The 20696-nt window shown below is 42.5% G+C and overlaps 1 protein-coding gene across 3 annotated transcripts in view; it reads right to left on the bottom strand.

Annotated features, from left to right (window-relative positions):
• The window catches only part of RHBDF2 (rhomboid 5 homolog 2), a 119209-nt gene that overhangs the window by 35308 nt on the left and 63205 nt on the right, over positions 1 to 20696 (bottom strand). For all 3 annotated transcript variants that reach the window (XR_011558072.1, XM_070739877.1, XM_070739878.1), the window contains exons 2-5: positions 19099 to 19256; positions 9612 to 9742; positions 8243 to 8435; positions 6867 to 7079 (exon numbers count right to left, since the gene is read on the bottom strand). Coding sequence is in view for 2 of the 3 variants with exons in the window: in XM_070739877.1 (XP_070595978.1) it covers positions 6867 to 7079; positions 8243 to 8435; positions 9612 to 9742; positions 19099 to 19230 (669 nt within the window). In the remaining variant the exon portion in view is untranslated. The remainder of the gene's footprint in view (positions 1 to 6866; positions 7080 to 8242; positions 8436 to 9611; positions 9743 to 19098; positions 19257 to 20696) is intronic.

Below are 20696 nucleotides of genomic sequence, written 5' to 3'. Positions count from 1 at the left end.
TCCTCCATTTTATAGTGTAGCATATATTTATATATTTTGGAAATCATTTTTTTTTCTTGGCCTAAAATTATCTTATCTAATTCTATCTCTTTTATTTGTATTTCCTTCCTTTTCCCTTCTTGATATTTTGATTTAATTACGTTATACGCCCACCAGTCGATTTTGATTCCAATTTCTTCTAATTGTTCCCTAGTTTTTAATTCCCCATTTTTTTCTAATGTTTGGTAATAATTTAACATTTTGTTTAGTTCTCTTGAGTTTGGATATATCGTCGCCTCTAAGCTTGAGTACCATTTGGGAGTTTGGTGATAGTACATTTTTTTGATTTTTTTCCAAGTTGTGTATAACGAGTTTCTTATTATATGTTGTTTGAAGTAACTATGTGTTTGTTCTTTATTTTCCCACAGGATAGCATGCCACCCTATTCTCATATCGTGTCCTTCCAGTATTAGAAGTCTCTTATTTTCCAATTTAAACCAATCTTTCAACCAATCCATAATTGCTGCAGTATAATATAATTCGAAATCTGGTAGTGCAAATCCTCCTTGTTTGATATTATCTTGTAGATATTGTATTCTAATTCTAGTTTTTTTTCCGGCCCAGACGAATTTTGTAATCATTCTATTTAGTTTTTGAAAAAAGTCTTTTCTTAATATAATTGGAATCGTCCTAAATAGATATAGAATCTTGGGTAAGATAGACATTTTTATTGTTGAGATTCTACCTATGAGCGAAATAGGCAATTTGTTCCATTTTTCTAATTTCTTTTTTATTTCTTTCATCAAAACCGTGTAATTATCTTCCTTTATTGTGATCGCTTTTGCTGTTAATTTTATTCCCAAATACTTAACTGTTTTTACAATTTGTAAGCCTAATCTGTCTTCTAATATTTTCTTCTCTGTATTTGTTAGATTTTTTGTCAGTATTTTGGTTTTTTGTTTATTAATTTTAAGTCCTGCTACTTTTCCGAATTCAGTAATCTCCTTTAATAAAACTTCCCCTGATTCAATTGGATCTTCTATATTGAATACTAGATCATCGGCAAATGCCTGAATTTTGTATTCTTGTCCTTTCAAATTTAATCCTTTAACATTTTTATTTAACCTTATCTGATTTAATAAGGTTTCTATGGCCAAAATAAATATTAATGGGGAAAGGGGGCATCCTTGCCGTACTCCCTTTTCTATTTTTATATTTTGTGTTAATTGGTCGTTTATTATAACTTTTGCCGATTGTGTAGAGTATATCGTCTTGATTGCTTTTATAAATTTTTCTTTAAATTTCATTTTGGTCAGTTGTTTAATGAAGAAGTTCCAATTCAAATTATCGAATGCTTTTTCCGCATCTAAAAATATTAGTGCCAAATTCTTTCCTGGGTTTACCTCATAGTATTCTAAAATATTTATAATGTTTCTCAAATTATTTTTTATATTTCTGTTTGGTAAAAAGCCGTTCTGGTCCGGATGTATGATTTCATTAATTATCCCTTTAAGCCTTTCTGCTAATATTGTTGTAAAGATTTTGTAATCTGAGTTTAGTAATGCAATTGGTCTGTATTGTTTTATTAAATATCTTTGTTCCAAATCTTTTGGTATTAGTGTTATTAAACCTTCCTTCCATGATTCAGGCATTGCTCCTTTGTCTAACACCTCGTTCAACATCTGTAGTAATAATTTTTTGACTGGTTCATATATTTCTTTATAATATTCGGCTGGTATTCCGTCTACTCCTGGGGTTTTGTTATTGTTTTGTTTTTTAATTGCTAGCTCTAATTCTGTCATAGTTATAGTTTTATCCATTCTATCAATGTTAGTCTCCGATATTTGGGGTAATTCAATCTCGTTCAAATATTGATCTATTTCTTCCTCTTTTATCTCATCATTCCTATATAGCTGTTCAAAATAGTTTTGTATTATCTTTTTTTTTTCTTCTATATCGATTTGTTTTTTTCCCTTTTCATCTTCCAATTGTTGGATATATTTCTTCTCTTTCTGTTTTTTAATTTTATAGGCAAGCCACCTTCCCGGTTTGTTTGCGTGTTCGAAGTAATTTTGTTTTACACTTTTGATTTTTTGGGCTATTTCTTCCTGTGCTATCAAGTTTATCTTATGTTTAATTACATCTCTTTTTTCTTTTAGTTCGATTTTTTTTGGATCTTTTATCCATTCGGCTTCTATTTGTTCTAATTCTTTTTGATTTTCTCTCATCTCCTTATTTTTATCCTTATTTTTTTTACTAGTGTATGCAATGGTTATCCCCCTTATATAGGCTTTGGTTGTGTCCCATATGTTTTGTATGGTTGTGTCTTCATTCCAATTTTTTTCTAGAAAAATATCTAATTCTTTTTTTGAAAATTCTTTGTATTTATTTTCTTGTATAATTTTTGTATTCATTGTCCATCTATTTTTTTTGGTTTGGTTTCCTCTAATTATAATGCTTACTGGGTTGTGGTCTGCCCAAAAGTTGGGTTCTATTTCTGCTGATATTATCTCTTGTTGTAATTCTATATTTGTCCATATCATGTCCAATCTGGACCATGAGTCATGTGGGTGTGAATAATAAGTATACTTACATTCATCTCTGTGTCTTTCCCTCCACGTATCTTTTAGTTTAAATTCCTCTATAATATCTTTGAGTTTTTCTGGTATTGTTTTTTTCTTTTTACTCTTTTCTTTACCTTTATAGTCTTTGTCGTAATCTATTATTATATTGAAGTCCCCAATCACACAGATGTTTCCTTTTTCAATTTTTATTATTTTTTGGTACAACGTTTTATAAAAAGATTTTTGGTCTTTGTTGGGAGCATAAATCACAATTAAATTTGTTTTTTTTTTATTAATTTCAATTTCTGTTATAAGTATTCTACCCTCTTCATCACTGTCAATTACTTTTGGATTTAACCAGCTTTTGATATATAGTGCAATTCCCCTTTTTTTTTCGTTTGCAAGTGATGTGAATAGTTTCCCTAGTTTCGGGTGTTCCAATACTTTCTTATCCTTTTTCCTTACATGAACTTCCTGAAGGCATATTACGTCTAAATTTTGTTTTATTAATTTTGTAAATGTTTGTCCTCTTTTTTGAGGAGAGTTCATTCCGTTTATATTCACAGAAAATAATTTAATTTCCTTATTCATTCTTCGTCAACTATCTTGCCCTTTTGCTGCTTCTAAGCTCTCTGTAATTTTCTGTTTTCTCCCCTTTCCCCTTGCTTATCTTGTCTGTTCTCTCTTCCTCTATCTCTCCCTCCTCTTGGCTTGTTGTCTCCAGTTCTATGCTGCTTTCCCCTTCTTTTTTCAGGTGTTCTCGGATAAAGTTATCTGCTTGTTCTAGTGTTTCTATATTTATTTTCTTCCCCTTCCACGTTAGCATCACCCCCTCTGGCACTAGCCATCTAAATTGTATCTCGTTTTTTATTAATTTGTTTGTGAAGTAGTGGTAATCCCTCCTTCGTTCCCTAATTCTTTTAGGTATTTGTTTTAACACAATTATGTCTTTCCCTTTGTACGTTAAGACCCCTCTGGTGTTCCTGTATATCTCGTCTCTCAGGGTTTTTTTTGTAAATCTAAGGTGGACCTCTCTGGGGAGTTGATGGCGACGTGCGTAGTTGGTTTGCACTCGGTATACCTCGTCTACGTGGTTAATTAGTTCACTATCATTTATTTTTAGCTCTTCCGCAAAGAGTTCAACTACAGTTGCAAACAGGTTCTCCCCTTTTTCTTCGGGTATATTTTGTAGCCTGAGATAGAATGAGGCTTTTTCGAATTCTAATTGGGCAATGGCCCCTTCTAAATCTTTATTTACCCTCCTAAGGTCTTCTTCGTTTTTAGTTAATCTCAGCTTGTTCGCTTCTGTTGTCTCTTCCACTTGTTGAATTTTAATTTCCTGTCTGTCTACTGCTTCCTTAACATCTTCTATTATACTGTTAAATTTGGCAAAGTTTTCATTTACTTCCTCAAATTTTTTTTGTGTCTCTTGGTGGTTTTTAACTATAGTTTCTTGGGTTTGATTGGCGGATTCCTGTTGTTTTATCATAAATTCTTGAATTTTGTCTAGGGAATTTTGTAAGCTTTGAAGCGAGGGTGCCTGATCCTTAATTTCTCCTGTAACTATGTCGGAAGTTGAAGAGGATTTCTGCACAGCTGGTGATAGTAGGGTTAAATTACCCCTTCTCAATGACTTGGTTAAAGTCTGTTGAGTTGCCATTTGTAATAGGTTTTAACCTTCTAATAATTAAATCAATATCTAATCAATCTATTCTATATCTAATCAATTAGTCAAATTACTCTTTAACAATTAATTCAGTATATGACCAGTCGAACCAATCAATTTATACAACTTATTTTTCAAAAAAGAGAAAGGGTAGAATTAATGCTTTCAATTATTATCGGTGTTTCAATATTTAAACAGTATTTAATCTAACTTAGCTTATTCTTTTCAGACTTATGCTTGATATTCTAACTTATATCTTAATATTTAATATTTAATCCTTAATATCTAATATCTTAGTATCTAATAATATCTAATACTTAATGCTATAGTATTTAATACTTAATACTTAATCAATATTCAATATGCAATATATAATACACAGTTAATTAATTAATGGTTAAGAGATCAACAGTTGAGTAGTTAAGTAGTTAAATAATAGTTGAATAAATCCTTATAAATATTATATATAAACAATTTTTAAGAGTAGAGGTAGAGGTTTAAATAATAATAATATAGTTATAGCTTTAGCAAGTCCTTACATCAATTAATCACTTAATTAATTTGTTAGTTGATTGGTTAATTACATTTATTAGTATTGTTAGTTAATAACAGCAATTACTTTGATTTCATCTAGTTAGATTTTATCTAATTGTATTCCTGTCCAATCTGGTTTCTGTCCTTTATTTTCCTCTAATTTTATATATTGTCCAGTATACGTTTCTTGATCCTAATATTGGCTTTAGTCCAGACTATTGCAAAAGTAAGTGAATTTAGCAGTCCCACATTCAATATTCACAGTTTAGTAGATTGTAGCTTAGTGTCTGGTAGTTTAATTTCGCGTAAATTTCTAGTTTCCTATGGGAGGATCTGCTATGATAACGTTGATGACGTTGAAAAAAAAAGACCAGCCCAGTCAAGTTGATATCTGATTGAGTCAAATTCCTGTCTCTTTAAGGTTATACCTTCTTGTATTTTATGGGATTTTAAGTCGTTGCGTAGTCCAAGGGCAAGCGCAAACCAGATAAACCAGATAGACCAAAAGAACAAGCTAAACAAAACGAAGGGGCGTAAATCTCCACGATGTTATCTTGCTGTTTCTGCTTCCTGCTTTCGTAGCTCTATGTTTCCGGAAGAGGGGGAGGCTTAAACACGTAAATGTAACGTCTCACGCCGGGGGAGGTTTTTTTTCTTAAATCCCCGCTTTCGCTGCTCTTATTCCACCTGGTGTTCCTGGTATTCCAAATGTTTGTGAAATAAAATCATATCATCCCCCGGTTATATCCGTCTTTAGTTCCCGATTTTTAGTTCCTGATTTTTCAATCTATCTCCGTTCCGTCTCCGCCCCTCGACCCAGCTCTCCTGTCACACACCCGATTCTCCTGTCACCGCACGCTGTCTCTTGCTTCTCCTGTCGCTCAACCTTTTAATCGCCGCTTCTTTCAATTTGAGCTTTTCTATCTTTTATCGTCTTTCCCACAGTTGTTCTGGTACACAAGAAGTTTCCGAATTCAAAATATGTTATTTTAGGGTACTTGCTGAGGTTCACCGATCTCTTCTCACTTCCTCCTCGATGTTTACGGGGCGGCCATGTCTCAGGGCCAGCAAACGCTGGCTTCTTTTTTGCCCGGTCCTGGCGGTTCAAAAAAGCTTGTGCCGGTGTGAGCTAGCGACTCTCACATCGGGCACAGCATAACCACCTCTTACGACACCCTTCCCTCCAAGTTGGGTGTCTGATCTTATATTTAAAGGCAATAAAAGTCGTGCTGGGAGAGCAGCGGTTCACTCACCAGCTCCGCATCGACCAAGCCCCGCCCCGGAAGTCCTTGAACTGAAATCCTATATATCCACATTTTTCCTTCTCTGGAATATAATAATAATAATAATAATAATAATAATAATAATAATAATAATAATAATAATAAGTTTAGTAAATCTCTCCACTGGAACTTCTGCCAGAACTACCATTTCCCAGTGGCAAAGAACTGGTGGGATCATAAGCCCGAAAAAGTGGTTGAAAATGAGCAAGCAAAACTACTGTGGGACTTCTGACTTCAGACTGACCGAATTCTGAAGCATAACACACCAGACATCCTGATTGTGGAGAAAAAGAAAGTATGGATCATCGACATCGCAATCCCAGGGGACAGCAGAATTGAGGAGAAGCAGCTAGAGAAATTAGTGAAATACGAAGATATAAAAATCAAGCTGCATCGACTCTGGCATAAGCCAGTGAAAGTGGTCCCAGTGGTACTTGGCACGCTGGGCGCAGTGCCAAAGGATCTCAGCGGACATTTGAAAACCATCGGAATGGACAAAATCTCCATCTGTCAATTGCAAAAGGCCGCTTTACTGGGATCGTCAAACATAATTCGCCACTACATCATGAAGTCCTAGGTGCTTGGGAAGCGCCCGATTGGTGATGAAATACGAAATACAGCATAGTGATTGCGTTTGCTGTGTTGTATTGACATAACAACAACAACAACAATAATAACAACAACAACAACAACAACAATAATAATAATAATAGTAATATTCTGGTGTTGCTGTTGGTGAGCTGAAAGATAAGGAAGCAACACATATCACATCCCTTGACACAATTATCTACAAAAGTAAAGAACTGAAGCTCAGAGTTTTACCACAAAACTAGAACTCACTCTGATAATTGCTGCAGCTGCCTTGAAGCTCATATGGGCCACGGATTCCCTTTTCCTGCGGGGCAGGCGGCTGTAGCCTGACCGTACACTGCCTAAGGATGCCAAGGACACAACGCCAGGAGTCAGAGGGGGAAGGACAGGATGTGGGGTTCGTGGACGATCCACTTCATCTGGATGCCTGAAGGGACGGCCTCGGGCCAAAGGGTCTACAATCTGAAAGGACAAAAGCAATTGAAGCAATTAGTCTCGTACTCAGTGCTGAAATGGAACAGGAATGCTGCTTTAAATTTGAATGGTATCAACCATGGGATGGTGCCTTAGACCAGTGTTTCCCAACCTTGGCAACTTGAAGATATCTGGACTTCAACTCCCAGAATTCCCCAGCCAGCGTTTGCTGGCTGGGGAATTCTGGGAGTTGAAGTCCAAATATCTTCAAGTTGTCAAGATTGGAAAACCCTGCCTTAGACAAATGTTTGATTTCCCACCCGTCACAGGATTTCCTCTGACCAAGATCTCCCTGATCCCTTTCAATCATGATTTTTCCCATCATCTGATGCAAGGTAAAGGTAAAGGTCCCCCTTGCACATATCTACTAGTCGTTCCCGACTCTAGGGGGCAGTGCTCATCTCAGTTTCAAAGCTGGAGAGCCAATGCTGTCCAAACATGTCTCCGTGGTCATGTGGCCAGCACAACTAAATGCCAAAGGCGCATGGAACACTGTTAACCGCCCACCAAAGGTGGGCCCTGTTTTTCTACTTGCATGTTTAATGTACTTTCAAACTGTTAGGTTAACAGAAGCTGGGACTAGTAACGGGAGCTCACCCTGTTTAGGGATTTGCTGAACTGCCAAACTTTTGATCAACAAGCTTAGCATCGAGTCCCCATCATCTGATATAGAGTCCTTTTAAACAGATAACATTTCTCTCCGAGAACATGGCCACCCATAACCCCTTTAAGTTTCCTTACAGGAAGGGAGATTTAGGATTGACTCTTTCATTCCACAAAAGGAGGCCCTCACCTCAGTTGCAAATGAGGTGGGACTATACCTGGTAATTTCCTGGTAATAAACTGGCCTCCTGAACAGCTAGATGACTTGTGTGCATAGAAGGGTGCCATCTTGTTTTTCACCTCAGGTAATCCGATAAGATTTCCTCTGAGTGACTGTGGATTCTCAGACCCTGAGGTGGAGTTTGCTATTGCCTGATACCAGACCTTTTTTTTACTTGGGAGACCTTCAAAATATGAAGTTCTGACTTTCTGGTTTGCCCTTTTCCCTCACGCTGTACATCCAAGAGGGATTATAACTTCTTTTCTACAGTCAAATCTCTCACGGCTGTTTGTCTGCATTACCGACTCTCTTGTGCAACGACACCTACCTTGGGCATTTTTGTCGGCTTTGGGGATTCTGTGCCTTGGAAAGAAGGCACCTCCTGGCTGTTCACTTCTATTTCCCTGTAGGCAGGTTTGAGTTTTCCATAGCGCAGGCTGCAGTGCTGAAGGCTCTTGTGGTGCCAAATCTGCTGCTTTCCATCCAAGTCATTGCCGACTCCAAACCACTGAGCTGCTCCTCTGAGGGTAGCAAAGAGGAGACAAATGCCATAACACAACCATGGCTTCACAAGCAACTTCAAGATTTTAGTAAAGTAACTGAGGGCATCTAATCTATCTAGGCCGGAATATTTATCTAGCTTTGCTTCCAGGAATGGTTAATTTTGGATGTGTTTTCACAGATGGACACTTTTAAAGCAGACAGAATAAACATGAAGAATCGTGGATGGATATACCGTATTCGATTTTTTTTCTCATCAAATCTTCAAAATATGTTTAACGGGAAAAAAAATGGAATCTAGCCTGTGGTAGAACAGGCTAGATTTGATGGTGGGGCTGAGCCCCCTTTTTATGGATTATATTTTCTTCCATTTATATTTCTTTTCAGCGTCTGGACATTATTATGACTCTGTTCTATGAAAAAGCCATGTCTGTGCTTAACAACTGATGTGGAGACGGAATAACAACACAACTACTGTATTTCCCTGAAAATAAGACTAGGCCTTATATTAATTTTTGCTCCAAAAGATGCATTAGAAATTATTTTCAGGTGATGTCTTATTTTTAGGAAAATACAATACTAAATAAATCTGTCTGGCTGAGGATCTTAATTGGGACTTACTTTTGGGGTAGGTCTTATATTACGAGCAGCCTGAAAAATCATGCTAGGGCTTATTTTCCAGTTAGCTCTTATTTTTTGAGAAATGTGGTATCTCACATACAGGTTGTCCTTGATTTACAACCATTTGTTTAAGGACAGTTCAAAATTTCCTCAGCCTCAGAAAAAGTGGCTTTTGACTCATTCTTGAAGTTACAACCCTTTCATGGCCCCTGCAGTTCTACAATTACAATTTGGGCACTTGAGCAATTAGATTGCATGTATATTTATTTATTATTTTAAATTTATTAATTAAAAAAAGAGTCCGCAGAGAGGGGCGGTATACAAATCCAATGAAAGCGAGTTTCAAAAATACCTACCAAGTCTTTTTAATGTTACTAATAGTGCATCAAGCACAAAAACCAAGCACTCACAGATTGACAAATTATCCTCAGCTGTTTATATTTCATATTACCATTGCTTTGCTTTTAAATGCTGTAAGCTGCCCAGATTCATTAATATGAGACTCCGAATAAATAGAAGAAATCAGACAAACATATAATGTATAAGTTAACACGTTAGGATAAAGTTCTCCTTACTTGCGAATGCTCTGGGACAATGAGGTTTGCCGATGCAAGGCAGGATGTCTTTCAAAGTTGCTGCCCTGTCTCTTCAATCTTGACTCTTGGAGGCTGACACTTTTTTGAAGACCAGGGTTTTTTTTAACAAGCTAAAAAGAGACATTGAGGTCATCAGCAAAGGCGATGGGGAGGACGGATTGATCCAGGGACCATTCAACTATCCACACAAATTATGAATTCTCAAAAAATCCTATTTCCTGATCAGGGAGGGGATCAGGACCCTTTACCAGTTCATGGCTAGATAAGCTGGGAGAGTTAATTAGTCAGGCATAGATATCTGTGTGAGGGTAAAATGGTACATAGATCAAATTACACACTTGCCTCTGAGCAGTTTATAACCTAGGGGCCAGTGAAAGAGAAAAGGAAAAAATGCAATGGAATAAGGGATGGGATGGATGAAATTTTCTACTCCTGAAAGTGCAACATTCATAAAAAGTCTGTGTAGAATACCAAAGAACTGGCTGAAGCTTACAAACGATTTTTCCTTATATACTGCTCAAAAAAATAAAGGGAACACTCAAGTGACACATTCTAGGTCTGAATGAATGAAATATTCTCATTGAATTGTACAAAGTTGAATGTGCACAACAGCATGTGAAATTGATTGTCAATCAGTGTTGCTTCCTAAGTGGACAGTTTGATTTCACAGAAGTTTGGTTTACCTGGAGTTATATTGTGTTGTTTAAGTGTTCCCTTTTTTTTTTTAGCAGTGTATTATAATCCGTTCTCCCTTGTCACTAGCTAGTGAGTATGCACGGAGAAATAGATATTGCTTTTAAGTGTCTAAATGTCAACCGCTCCAAACTTGACTGCAAAAAATACGACTTCAGCAACAGAGTAATCAACGCCTGGAATGCACTACCTGATTCTGTAGTTTCTACTCCTAACCCCAAAACCTTTAGCCTTAGACTATCTACAATTGACCTCTCCCCCTTTCTAAGAGGTCTGTAAGGGGCGTGCATAAGCGCACCACTGTGCCTACCGTCCCTGTCCTATTGTCTTCTTTTGTTACTTTTTATCATTATTTATCTAATGTTTTATTTGTACAAATTACCACCCTATAATTGTTTGAACAAAATAAACAAAATAGGCGTTGATTGCTTACCTGAACGCCTCTTCTCGTACGGTGAGCGGGTACAGCAGTCACATGGGTTGCTCACGTCCAATCCGATGGAACTGAGCCTAGTATTAAAAAAGCTTGCCGGATCCGCCCCTTCCCCAGAATTCGCGAATCCATAGACTAGGCTCAGTTGTGAAGCTCTGTAGTGTTCAACTCTCATTGTTAGAGGAAGAAAGGTATAGAAAGGTAAAAGAAGACACATACAAGGGCGGGAAGTGACTGCTGTACCCGCTCACCGTACGAGAAGAGGCGTTCAGGTAAGCAATCAACGCCTATTCTCCGTACTGAAGGAGCGGGTCCAGCAGTCACATGGGACATACCCAATAGATGGTCCCTAGGGTGGGATTAGATTGCTATCGTGTGAGATAACGGATTGGAGTACCCTTCTGCCGAAGGCAGCGTCCGCTGAAGCGTAAGAATCAATCTTGTAGTGCCTGATGAAGGAATTTGGCGAGGCCCAAGTGGCTGCTTTGCAGACCTCCTCCAACGGGGCTTGAGTCGCCCAAGCGGCCGAGGTGGCCGCGCTCCTGGTGGAATGCGCTGTGATGTTCCTTGGAACGGAGAGGGAGGCCGACTCATAGGCCTTAGATATAGTCCCTCTGATCCAACGGCCCAGTACTGTTGAAGACACTTTGGCCCCCATGACTCTGGGATGATAGGCTACAAAAAGAGCTTCTGACCTTCGAAAGGGTCCTGTGCGTTGGATATATATTCTCAGCGCTCTGATGAGATCCAGGGTGTGCCATCTAATTGCCAAGGGATGGTCTCGTTGGAGGCAGAAGGAAGGTAGGACAATATCCTGAGATCTGTGGAACATGGAACTGACCTTGGGTAAGAAGGTGGGGTCCAGTCGCAAAACTACCTTGTCCTGATGGAATTGACAAAGGTCCTGCCTGATTGAGAGGGCAGCCAGCTCCGAAATGCGTCGGGCAGAGGTAATAGCCACCAGGAAAGCTACCTTAAAGGATAGGTACCTGAGGGATGCCGATTTTAGGGGTTCGTATGGAGCCTGCGTGAGGGAATGGAGAACCCGTGGCAAATCCCAGGATGGATACCTGTGGACCTTGGAAGGTCTGAGGTTGGCTATGCCCTTGAGGAATTCCTGAACCTCAGGGAAGGATCGGAGAGGCTGTCTGCGGGGGCCCCCCAGGACAGATGAAATGGCTGCCAGATGACGCCGGAGGGTGCTGGTGGAAAGCCCTTTATGGAAGCCTTGCATAAGGAAGGAAATAATTCTGTGTATGGGGATGCACAGAGGGGAGAAACCTTCCTGTAGACACCACTGGTGAAACTTGGACCACGTGTGGTCATAGATTCGATTGGTCGAGCCCCTTCTGGCCTTTAAGATGACCTCCACTGACTCGGGGTCATGGCCACGCAGTTCTAAATCTCTCCTGATAACAGCCAGGCGGTGAGGTGGAACCACTCCGGGTCTGGATGGAAAGAGGCCCCCTGCCGCAGCATATCCCCCGAAACGGGGAGTCGCCAAGGGTCCTGGACGGACAGCTGTTGGAGATCCGCGAACCAGGGCCGGCGGGGCCAATGAGGGGCGATTAAGATTACTCGGGCCCTCTCGGTGAGGACCTTGTGAATCACGTCCGGGAGGATTGGAATTGGAGGAAATGCGTAGAGTAGGCCTGGAGGCCATGGACTCCGGAGGGCATTGATTGCTTCCGCTCCCGGGGATGGAAATCTGGCATAGAAGCGAGGGAGTTGGGCGTTCGCATTGGTCGCGAAGAGATCCAGGACTGGTAGGCCGAATCTGAGGGTGATTTGATGGAACAGGTCTTGATGGATGTTCCACTCTCCTGGGTCTATCGTTGCTCGGGATAGCCAATCCGCCTGGACGTTGAGGCTCCCGGAGATGTGATCGGCTAGGAGCGACTGGAGATGTTTTTCCGCCCAAAGGCCCAACTTGAGGGCCTCCCTCATGAGAGCCTTGGATCTCGTGCCCCCCTGTCTGCAGATATGGCTTTTTGTGGCAATGTTGTCGGTGAGAATGAGAACGTGCCGGTTGGGAATGCGAGGAGAGAAATGCTTCAGCGCCAGGGAAACGGCTCTTAACTCTAGCCAATTGATTGGCCTGGAAGCTTCCTCCGGGGACCACGTGCCCTGGGCTATCATCCCCTGGGCGTGGGCGCCCCATCCCGATAGACTGGCATCTGTGGTGATGACAAATTGATCCGGGCACCTGAACGGGGATCCTTTGTCCATGGCCGGAGACTTCCACCACTTGAAGGATCTGCGAACACTCAGTGGGATGACAATGCGTCGATTTGAGTTGCTGTGCCCCGATCTCTGAAAAGGTAACAGGAGCCACTGGAGTTCCCTAGCATGAAGGCGAGCCCAGGGAATGATGCCTATGCATGACACCATCTTCCCCAAAAGGGAAGATAGAGTGACTATGGATACTGAAGAGTTAGATAAAATCTTAGAAATTAACTCCACTATACTGAGTTTTCTCTCGGGAGAGAGAAACACCTGGGAGGATTCTGAATCAATAATGGATCCCAGGTGAGCAATGGATGTGGAAGGTTGGAGATGACTTTTATCAAAATTGATGGAAAATCCATGGTCCTGAAGGACTGACATGGTAACAGAAAGGTCTGTTTTCACTTTCTCTAGGGAGTTCCCATGAATCAAAATATCATCAAGATAACATAAAATGTGAATGGGAAACGCCCGGATATAGGCCGCCAGGGACCCCAAGAGTTTTGTAAAGACCCGAGGGGCCGAGGAGAGGCCAAAAGGCATCGCCCTATACTGGAAGTGCCTGCCTTGAAAAGAAAAACGTAAAAATTTTCTGTGGCATTTGGCTATAGGAATGTGAAGGTAGGCCTCAGTGAGGTCCAAGGAAGACATGAAATCTCCCGAGTGGATGGCGGCCAAAATAGAAGGCAAGGAGTGCATCTTAAACTTCCTATATTTGATGAATAGGTTTAGTTTCTTTAAATCCAAAATAGCTCTCCAACCTCCGGAGGACTTTGGAACCATAAATAAAATGGAGTAAAAACCTAGGCCCCTCTGATCGGAAGGGACCGGTTGAATGGCTCTGATGGACAATAGATGAGAAATGGCCTCCTCCATACGGTTACAATCAAAGGATGACCTGGGAGAAGGGCAGGAAATAAAACGTCTTGGGGGAGGAGAAACAAATTCTAAAAGAAGACCTGTTTGAACAGTGTCAATGACCCAAGGGTCTTTGGAGGTGAAACGCCAATTAGAGGCGAAATGAGCTAGGCGACCCCCTATGGGAATAGAGGAAAGGTTACCATCTAGGTTTCTTTGAAGCCCTGTTAGATGAAGCTCCCCTTTGGAAGCGAAACCCTCTACCCCTGGAGTTCCTACCTTGGGAACGAAAGCGGGGGGAATACTGACCTGGAGACCTCTGATAGGACGCCGCTTGGTCTTGCTGGCGCCCTGGGCGACGAAAGGACTGCGTTTTGGTAGCCTTTTTAGTGGTTGGACCCAAAACTTTCTTCTTGTCCGTGGTTTCCGTGAGGAGTGGATCCAGAAGATCACCGAAGAGCAGGTCGCGCTTCAAGGGGCCCTGGGATAACTGCCACTTTTGGCGAACTCCCGCTTGCCAAGGGCGAATCCAAAGGAGTCTTCTTGCCGTTGTAGAAGCTGCAATAGACTTAGCAGAAAATCTAGTAGATTGCAAAGTGGCATCAGCCACGTACTGGGCAGCTGCAAAGACCTTGTTGAAGTCTTGTTGACCTCTCAAGTCATCGGGAGGAATATGCTGTTGCAGTTGGCGAAGCCACAGCAGCATGGCTCTGGAAAAAAAGGAAGCCGCTGCAGAACTTTTAATGGCCCAGGAATCAGAGGTGAATCCCCTTTTGAGCATTTGCTCAATGCGCTTGTCCTCTGGGCGGAGGACTTCCTCCGCCTCTCCTGGCACAGCCGCTGCCGAGTGAAGAATCTTGACAGGTTCATCCGGTTTAGGAAAGGATAGAAGTTCCTCATAGGAAGAGGAAAGTTTGTACAACTTTCTGTCCTTGGTGGAGGGATTAAGGCCAGAGGCTGGAAATTCCCACTGTTTGAGTAAGGCATCTTTAAACAATTTAGGCATAGGAATTACCTCGTTATCCTCCTGTTCCTCTGTGAAGTAAGGTAAATTCTCCTCCGGGGGATCAGTGGAAGTGGAGGCTTGTTTCTCCTGGGCCGCTAATCCCGTAGAAATTCTAGCTTTGAGGAGAAGAGATTTGAATAATTGAGAGGGGAAAATAGTAACTGGAGGGGGAACCTTTATTTGGGATTCCTCATCATCAGATAATCCCTGGAAAGGGTCCTCATCATCCTCCATCTCCTCGTATTCATCCTGGGAGGAATCTGAATCATCCTGAATAGGAGCTCTGACCGCTGGGGAAGAACCCAAGGGGCGGGAGGGACGAGAAGGAGGAAGAGGTAGAGGAAGCGCATTGATGGTGGAGAGTTTGGCATCAATGGCTTTGGACAACACAGCAAAAATAGACTGGAACTCAGGAGGTAAATTGGAAATATCAGCAGAAAAGGCAGAAGAATCCCTAAAGGCCTGGGAGGATCCTGGCTGGGGGGAATCTTCAATAATATCTGGTTCCTCTGGACCTATGCCCCATAGGTTAGGTTGGGGTCTGTCTAGGTTTGGCTCATCCAGAGATAACACAGGGACCCCAGAAGGAGGCAGGCTAGAGGCCTCTGGGGGGTCTTGACTACTGATTACTTGGGCCTGCACTTTCAAACGTTTTGCTGATTTGTCATGAATTTTTTGTAGGGCTAGGTCCCTTCTCTTCTCGGCCCTGGTGACCTTGGTCGGGGGGCGGGCCCCTGGAGAAGAGGAGGAAGAGGCCTGGGGGATGCTAGTAATCTCATCGCCAGTAGGCCTGGCCTCTCTGGGACCTTTAGTTGTGCCTCTCTTGGGAAAAGAAGCCATAGTCTGACAATTAACAGAAGACAAGGCTGAGCCAATAATTAAATAATAAGGAGAAGAATTTCAAGGACTTCCCAAGAGGAATGGATCCTGCTTCGAGGCCTCGAAGCTGCTGAAGAGTGAGGACAATCTGGGCAAACCCAGAGTTCGTGCCCCCAAATCCAGCGGGGCCAGCCTCCCTAAACTTAATAATTAAGTAAACCAAGGCACTCTGGTTGGAGGCTTAGCCGGTGGAGAATTTAGCCTGGGACCCCCAAGGCCCGCTCCGGGATCCACGCGGTGGACTGAGGCCTACGCGGCTGGCAGGAGGCCAACACGAGAGGCCTAGATTTAAAAAAGGGCGCGAAGGCCTTCGCGCCGAAAAGATCGCTCCGTAGAATTTCTTAAGGGAAAAGCGATCGACTAAGTCCAGGAGACTGGAAGGCGTCTCACTCCGCAGGAGGTATTTTTTTAAGCCCTTAAATATATTTATACGATAAATAATCAATAATGAAATCGATAAATACTTGCACCAGGACCTCCGGGCCAAGGGATTAGAAGAATCCACTAGCGGCCGCAGGAATCGTAACCGGCAAAACCGCCGGGGGAAAACGAAACCGCAACTTCTCCTAAGGGACAAACCGAGCCGCTTTTTTACTTTTTTTCTTTAAACGGCTGGCGCAATGGTGCAAGTAATAAATAAAGACAATAATCTTACTATTTTTTGAAGGAAAGATCGAAGGGAAGGTGTTAGAATGTTGAACGAGCTATCACAATACAACCGCAGGATATGCGAACTGAGCGAATTCTGGGGAAGGGGCGGATCCGGCAAGCTTTTTTAATACTAGGCTCAGTTCCATCGGATTGGACGTGAGCAACCCATGTGACTGCTGGACCCGCTCCTTCAGTACGGAGAATAAGTAAATAAGTAAATAAATAAAATAAAATAAATTTAAAAAGTGGAGGGACCTTGCAAGCCAATGTAATAAAACCTAAGATAATTCAACTGTCTGATTATCTTAAAGATTATTACTATAGTGACTTTTTGGAAGACAGTCCACCTGGAGACAGATTGTCTGGATTCAGGAATGATTTTACTGAAAGGTTAACAATTCTGATCAACGAGAGAGCCAAGTTAGCTTGAATCTTTAACAACTACCCTATAAGGCATACAGTGATCTCTCGGTTAGCGCGGGGGTTACGTTCCAAGACCTCCCGCGCTAACCGATTTCCGCGTTATAGTGGATGCGGAAGTAAAAACCACCATCTGCGCATGTGCGCCATTTTTTTCATGGCCGCACATGCGCAGATGGTGGAGTTTGCGTGTGGGCGGCGGGGAAGACCAAGGGAAGATTCCTTCAGCCGCCCAACAGCTGATCTGCTCCGCAGCGCGGAAGCAGCGAGGAGCCGAAGATGGGGTAAAGGCAAAGGGGAAACCCCATCTTCGGCTCCTCGCTGCTGCCGCGCTGCGGAGCGGATCAGGTGTTGGGCGGCTGAAGGCACCTTCCCTTGGTCTTCCCGCCAGATCACTTGCCGCTTGCCGCTTGCCAGTCCAGGCCCCCCTGGATGAGCGGCCCCGCATGGCCCCAGCGCCGGACTCCGAACGCCGAAACCGGAAGGGGCGAGGTGGGGGAGAGTCTGACGGAATGCGACTGACGGAATGCTGAGCCTCCCGTTTTCTCTCCCCCCCCCCTCGCCCCTTCGCCTCCCTGTGTTCCTAGGAGAAGTGCTGGTGAGGAGCAGAAGGTCTGTCTTGCCTCAATCCCCAGCACTTCTCCTAGGAACACAGGGAGGCGAAGGGGCGAGGGGGGGGGAGAGAAAACGGGAGGCTCAGCATTCCGTCAGTCGCAGCGCTGGCTGTCAACTTTTCTTTTTAGCACTGGGGAGGCAAGTCAGCTCCTGCCCAGTTTTAAAAAGAAAAGTTGACAGCCAGCGATTGTTCCGCTGCCGCCAGCATGGCCTGGCTGGCAGCGGAAGATGTAACGGAGCCCACGGGGGATTCGCCTTCCTCCCACCCGCAGCCGAGACTGATCGTGGGCTCCTTCGCAACCTCGGAGAGCTTCCAGGGCATGAAAGCTCACGAAAACCAGGAAGCTCTCCGAGGTTGCGAAGGAGCCCACGATCAGTCGGCTGCGGGCGGGAGGAAAGCGAATGCCACGGGGCTGGACTCGGCTCCCCCCTCGGCTCTCCCCCTTACCAGCCCCGCCGCGGAAGGCTCCATTCTGTTCCCTGCCGGCCCGATTGAGCGGCCGGCGGTCTCCATTCAGGGAACAGACGTCCACCCCCTCCTCGGAGTCCCCGGCACCCAGCGTCCCCACGCCGCCTCCACCTCCCGGTAATGCGCCCGACCTCTGCCTCTCTCTTTCTCTCTCATATACCACGCCGGCAACAGGGAGAGAAAGAGAGAGAGAACTAGCGTGGACTTATTTTTTATTTTTTAATATTTTATTTTTTTAATTAATATTTTTTGAAAAACCGCGTTGCAGTGTTTCGCGCTAATCGAGAACGCGCAAATCGAGGGATCACTGTATTTGCATGCTGGAATACTGCAGTCAGATGATGTGAACCAGTAGTGGGTTTCACTTAACTTTGCTACCAGTTCGGGAATGGGAATGCGCTTTGCATTCGGGTGCAACACTTCTGCAAAGAATCTTCTGCGCATGCGCAGAACATCCGTGATGATGACTGGGTGGGTGGACGGAGCCTCCCGCCACCGCTGCTACCAGTTCACCTGAACTGGGGTGAACCAGTAGAAACCCAGCACGGACATGAAAACTTGATACATTCTTATTAGACAACTTACATCCAGTCTCTCATCTTCCCCTTTTAGGGAAGGTTCTCTAGCTGAAGCAGATCATTTAGAATGAGTGGAGATGGCATGATTGATTTTGTAGGTCATCGCGGTTAAAATTTCACTGAGGGGAGTACAGCTCCTGTTTTACTATTAGATCTTTCAGCAATGTTTGAAGACGTGGACCATTGTATCCTTCTGCATAAAGATTAAGAGTTAGGAGCACTGATTTTCAGTGGTCCCACTCCCTTCTCAGTGTCAATGTGTTAACATTAGTCTATCATGATGGAGTTGAACAACAAACCAATAAACAATCCATCATCATTCCCATATTTCCCAATTCTTAGGACTCCCAATTGAGTCCCAATTCTTTGAGACTCAAAACATCAGCTTATGTCAGATTGCTTTCAAGAGTGAAACGGGTCATCAGGAGCATTTGGGAAGCATTTTAACTTAGAGCAACTGGCTTTTAAGCACCAAACACAGTTTTGTGCTTGAAACAACCTGATTTCACATTGGAAATAGGATGTTTTGATTTTGAAACTTTTTTTTTTGCACCACAGTAATGTACGGTTTATAAAAGACACCTTTTCAGATAGCATATCACAGTTAATAGACATTTATCGATCTCAGTAATTCATACCATTGTTTGGCTGCTTTCCTCTTCAGACTTCACTGGTGGGATCGTGATAGAGAGGTTGGGGGGCTTCTTGCTCTGAAGTCGACTGCTGCTGGTGCTAGAACGGCTGCTTCCATTTTTATCGCTGTCTGCCATCTTAGATCAGAAGGTATTAAGCCTGCCTGTAATGAGGAAGAAAGCAAGGAATTTAAAATGGAGTACTCCCTTGTGCTCATTTGATTAAAGATAATCTCCCCCAGATTTAAAGGCATCCTCCTCATAACTTCAAACCATCACCCTCCAATCGCCAGAGTGAAAGAAGTCCCAAAGTACTTTGAAAGCTCTAATATTAATCGCTCCAAGCTTGACTGTAAAAAACACGACTTTAGCAATCGAGTTGTCGAAGCGTGGAACTCATTACCGGACTCAGTAGTGTCAACCCCTAACCCCCAACATTTCTCCCTTAGACTATCCACGATTGACCTCTCCAGGTTCCTAAGAGGTCAGTAAGGTGCGTACATAAGTGCACTAGTATGCCTTTCGTCCCCTGTCCAATTGTCTCTCCTTATCTCATATCTCATATATCTTTTCTCCCTTTCATATATCTTCTCCTCTATTTTTATATCTTTTCTTTACATATAATATTTCATGTCTATTCTCTTCAATATGTATTGCATATTGGACAAAATAAAAAATAAAATAAATAATTTGGGGAAAGAAGATGATGGATCAACAGACTGACATTTGTTGAGCAACAAATACAGCTGGTTTCAGGGAGATAGAGCAGCTTGGTAATGTGCAAAGGATTAATTAATGAATTGGTTTTGATTTGCAACTCTAGGGGTCTAGAAACAGGTAAGCAAAATTGAAACAATATAAAAACTCTAAGGACATCTAGGCAAAAAGCCAATCAACTCCAAGGCAAAACCACAACTACACTGTTTTCACCCTCTAGCTCAGGATTTAGACACACATCAACCAGAAGGCATTGATTAATCAATATTTATTTATTTAAATTCATTTGTACCCTGCCTTCCTAAAATAATAATAATAATAATAATAACCCTTAATATAAAAAACAATCATACATCTCATACAGACTAAACTAGTAAGCCAGTCAGAGGGATTTCACTAGAGATAGCCCTCACTTAATGACAGTGTTAAATATGCATTGAAGCAATGTAAATAAGTTGAATGTGGATTGTGTGTTCTGATTGGTTGAAACAATGACAGTTGAGTTTAGGCGGGAAAGTGAAAGTATATAAGGAGCGCTCTGACACTGTTACAGTCAGTCGCGTTCTGAGCTGAAGGCACTTTCCAAAAAGAGCTTTCTCCTGCCGAGCCAATAAAGAATTTAAAAGAACCGACTGCCTCAATCTTCTTCAGACAGCCTTGTTTAGCAACCGTTTAAAGTTATGAGGGTGCTAAAAAGTAATGTTATGGCTGCTCCTCACACTTACTACTGTCATAGCATTTCTGCAATCATGTGACTGGTGCCATTTACCAATGTCACAGCATCCCACAATCACATGATCGCCATCTGTGAGCTTCACAGTCAGCTTCTAGGCTGTGGAAGGAGTCCTGGTGGTATGTAGCACTGCAGGCAAATTCTACCCACTGCC

This window comes from Erythrolamprus reginae, chromosome 2 (assembly GCF_031021105.1).
Source record: "Erythrolamprus reginae isolate rEryReg1 chromosome 2, rEryReg1.hap1, whole genome shotgun sequence".
Taxonomy (NCBI): domain Eukaryota; kingdom Metazoa; phylum Chordata; class Lepidosauria; order Squamata; family Dipsadidae; genus Erythrolamprus; species Erythrolamprus reginae.
This window is presented reverse-complemented; position numbering and strand designations above follow the sequence as displayed.